The sequence below is a fragment of the Orycteropus afer genome, unplaced genomic scaffold (assembly GCF_000298275.1).
Source record: "Orycteropus afer afer isolate SDZICR_OR568_19922 unplaced genomic scaffold, OryAfe1.0 scaffold00166, whole genome shotgun sequence".
Taxonomy (NCBI): domain Eukaryota; kingdom Metazoa; phylum Chordata; class Mammalia; order Tubulidentata; family Orycteropodidae; genus Orycteropus; species Orycteropus afer.
In genome coordinates, this window is record NW_006921753.1 from 2,136,642 (window position 1) to 2,140,929 (window position 4,288).

General features: G+C 37.5%; 1 protein-coding gene across 1 annotated transcript in view; it reads right to left on the reverse strand.

The window, feature by feature from the left end:
* HHLA2 (HERV-H LTR-associating 2) overlaps positions 1–3,809 on the reverse strand; it is a 25,952-nt gene extending 22,143 nt beyond the window's left edge. The window contains exons 1-3 of the mRNA XM_007946584.1: positions 3,746–3,809; positions 1,412–1,768; positions 149–415 (exon numbers count right to left, since the gene is read on the reverse strand). Of these exons, the coding sequence (XP_007944775.1) occupies positions 149–415; positions 1,412–1,768; positions 3,746–3,809 (688 nt within the window). The remainder of the gene's footprint in view (positions 1–148; positions 416–1,411; positions 1,769–3,745) is intronic.
* Between the last annotated feature and the right edge of the window lie 479 nt (positions 3,810–4,288).

Genomic DNA, 4,288 nt, shown 5'->3' on the forward strand with positions numbered 1-4,288 from the left:
GCCTGGAAGTCTGGTCTTGGTCCCATGACTGAAGGGAAAACATTTTCTCTTGTTTCTTTCTATTTCGTTTCTTTCCTTGTAAATCAAGCCCAATCCCCTTCCAACTCCTGACACTGTGCTTGCCCTCAGAAAGCCATACAAAGCCTACCTTTCATTGTCCATCTCCCTGTCCATGTCTCCTTCAGCAGTGAATTTTCAATGATACATTCATAAGATTTATTTGGGAATGTAGTAATCAATGTACTTTTGATATGAAATGGAGGCAAAGGCCCAATTTCTTCCACAACATTTTCAGAGATAATTTTATTGTCTTCTTGCCATGTGATATTTGGCCGAGGAGCAACCTCTAACATAGAGCATGTCAGGGGGCTGTGCATGCTGCTTGTTTCAAGCTTCATCATAGGCATGTGGAAAGCTATGTGGGAGAAAGAAGGACATATAAAGAAATGTCATCATTAGCTTCTTTATAGGGCATCTGCAGCACACTTATTATTTTAATACACATGATAGGAAAAGCTAAGCTTCATGAGCAAAACTGCATTTACTGAAAGGAAAAAGAAAACAAAAATGCTGTGGAAACTTAAGATGTAGGGTATTTATATAGAAGGGGTAAAAAGAGAACACATATATACATAGCAAGTAGCAATGTCATCTCTCTAGAAACATAGCTGAGAAAGATATCCAATGTCCTCTCTGAGCAAGCAAATGTAGGTGTCCAAGTCTATAAACCAGAGCTTATGCAGCTCTCCTAATGCCTCAGATACTTACTCAGAGAATACTTGGCTCTTTGTTTACCTATAATTCAAATAAACTTAGATTTCTGACTCGAACTCTGAAGCAGCTAAATGGGACAAAGGAAGAAGGAACAGGTGCTGGGTCAAACCACTCATTAGAAAACAGCAAAAAAAAAAAAAAAAAAAAAAAGATATTTAAAAAAAGGAATGTATATGATATAAAAACTCATTTATAAAACAGAAAAATGTGATTTAAATGAATAGTTCATTATATTTTTCAGTCATCATATTGGCAATAATTTTAAGGATTGATCATGTTTGGTGCTGACCAGATTGTGGAGGAAAATGGGTACTTTCATGCTGCTGGTGGCAGTAACATTAAAATCCTACTTCTGTTACTTTTCTTTCAGATCATTTCCCAGTGCTAACTGTTCCCAGGCTGTCTGTTACAACATTGTTTTAATGCAAAACACAGGAAATACTAGAATATCCACCAATGGGTAAATGTTCTGTCAATTATTGCATGTCTGCACTATGAGATGCTATTCATTGAAAGGAATAAGGTAGAGCTGTACATATGGACCGGGAAGGAAGTGACAGATAGCATATTAGCTTTAGAAGAAGACATGGAAGGATACCATTTTTATGTTTTATAAAAACCTTACATGCACACTTACCTCCCACCTTTAGCACTACTTTTTGTGAGACTGGGAGGCTAGATGTGGTTCCCGCATAACAGATGTAAATTCCTTCATCCTGAAGGTTTAATCTTCTGAGAGACAGAGAAGCATTCCCATTGTGAATGTCCCTGTGGAAGAGTGAAGTCCTGTTTGCATATCTGGTGTCTTGCCTTTCCAGTTGGTCCGTGTCTTTGTAGTAGCTGTGAACATAGGAATCTTGAATCTTCCAGTGAATTACAACTTCAGGCCCACTTTTAAATGAGCAAGGGAGAATTCTGTCTTCATTAAGCTTCCCAATGACTTTCTCTTCATTTGCAGAAATCAAAGAGCTGAAGAGATTTATAGGGAATGTATCTAAAATGAAGAGTAGAGAAGTTACAAAGATAATTAGTGATGGGTGCTTATCGAGAACTGTATCTGGAACCCAGAAGAACCATCCTAGTTCAGCAGCCTAATCATTAACAGACCACATCATCAAGAACCTTTAGTAGTCTTATTACTAAACACAGCTTCATGGCTTGCTTCTGAGTTTCTACAATTTTAATTGAAAACTAATTTGATTCAATTTTACTTTGTGAGGACTGACAACAGCCCAAAGTATAGAAACATTGGTTTGCTACTCACTTGATCAAATAGTCTCATCTGTCTTCCCATCCTAGCCTTGCACAATGCTAGAAATTATGTATATTATGCATATAAACGACTCCTATTGGTTTTTATTCCCAGAATACATTCACTTTTAACAACTATTATAGTAATAATAAGGAGCCCTGGTAGCAGAGGGATTAAAAGCACTTGGCTGCTGACTGAAAGGTCACCAGTTATAACCCACCAGTCACTCTGCAGGAAAAAGATGAAGCAGTCTGCTTCTGTAAAGATTTACAGCCTTGGAAACTCTATGGGGTAGTTCTACTCTGGTGACATAGTGCCAGATGGCATTTGACTGCTAATCAGAAGGCTGGCAGTTCAAACCCACCAGGCACTCCTCAGAAGGAAGATTGGGCAATCTACTTCTGTAGCGGTAACACCTCGGAAACCCAAGGAGGGGTCGCTATGAGTCAGATCCGACTCAACGGCAGTGAGTTTGGTTTTGGGTTTTATATGGTTGCTGCAAATTGGAATCTACTCAATAGCATTGAATTTGGTTTAGTTTTGGTGTAACAATAATATATTAGCTTATCCAGCTAATTAGAATCAGTAGGACCTTAAAGAATGGAATATACTTATCTTGATTGGGTTGGGAAATATGGAGTAGAAAATGAGGGGTTAAGAAAGCTGTTAGGAATATCCAGACACTAGTCTCAAGTAGGGGAGGATATGGGCAGGAGCACCCACAGGGTAATTAAAATGACTCATTTAATTTAGGAGCTCTGGTTTTGGCTTAGGATCACTCTCAGGATAGCCTATGATTCAGTCAAAACATATTTAAGAAATACTACTCTGTATACAAATGTGAAAGTCCAATTCTCCCAAATTTCGTTTTTTAAAACTGTCAATTTTAGTAGTTCATTTTAAAAAGCAAGTGGATTTCATCATAATACAGGTTTTTGCAAGGAAAACATGCCTAGCTACTCCATGATCATTAAAGGCATACAAAAGCTCTTTCTTCTTGTTTATTTGGCTTCTCTGGCCAATTCACAAAGCATTGTGAATTTCTTTGTGGATTCTAAGATATTAGGGCTAGCAGGGACCTCATCTTACAGACAGTGGAGTAAGCTCTTCTGGACTTTGGCTGAACCCAACCAAAATGGAAAACTGCCCCAAATCTTCCCTCTCTTCCTCCTCCTCCAGGCTCTTTCCATCCTGCCATGCCTCTCCTTTCATAGACAGTGTTGATTTATTTCTGTACAGAGAGCTAAAGGGATGTGGTTCTATGCTGAGAGAAAGACACAGGAAGGTGGGAAAGAAAAGTAGTGATTGTCAGCTTCCCTAATTGCTGTACTAAACCCTTCCAATATTTCAATGGATAATTAAGAATTCCTGTCTCAGAAGGTAGCAAAGCTGATAATGCTTTCTGTCAAGTGTTGAGTACCAAGTTAACACTTACCAAAAAAAAAAAAAAAAATCCATAAGTCAATCAAACTAGCTTTTCTTGTGATTTTATTTCTGGTATCAGATAACAGATTAGAAAGTGCCTTAATCAGAGTGGACAGAGCATACATGGTTTTTAATCTTCATTTAGACTCCCACCCCTTCCTTGTTTCTCATTAACTGATCTTTTAGCAAAGTTTATGATGCTATGGCTATAGACGAAACAGCCACCTTGTACGGGTGCTCGTGTTCTAATTGTACAAACAACCAATACTTGGGTGTATAATCAATAGAACTTACTTTGGAGTCCACTCAGAGATGGTATGAGAATGAAGAAGAAAGACAGCACTACCTCTGATTTCATTGTGTTATGAAGGTCATATTCGTTATGCCACACAGAGAAGCCAGGCACACATGCTTTGGACCTTAAAGGCAAAAAGGGAATTCAGAAAGAAAATAAAGAAAGAGTCTGACTGTAGAAGGTTGGTTAAATAAACGATGGTACATCCACACAAATAACTCTTCTGCAGCCATTAAAGACAACATTGTACAAGATGGTTCAAAGGCATGTAAGGAAGTTCATGGAAAAAGTTCATGGAAAAACAAAAAAGTATGTTTTAGGAGAGAAATCAGATTATAATACAATTTTTAAATTGCATGGTCTCTTTTTAAAAGCATACTTTTATATGCACATAGGAGACTGACAAGATTTACTGTATTATTATATACACTAGAAATTAACTCTGAAGGACAAGATTCACATCTAAAACAGTGCCTGATACATATTATAATGAATAATGGCTTATTGAATGAATAAATATTTGTTGTATGTTCAACGATGGT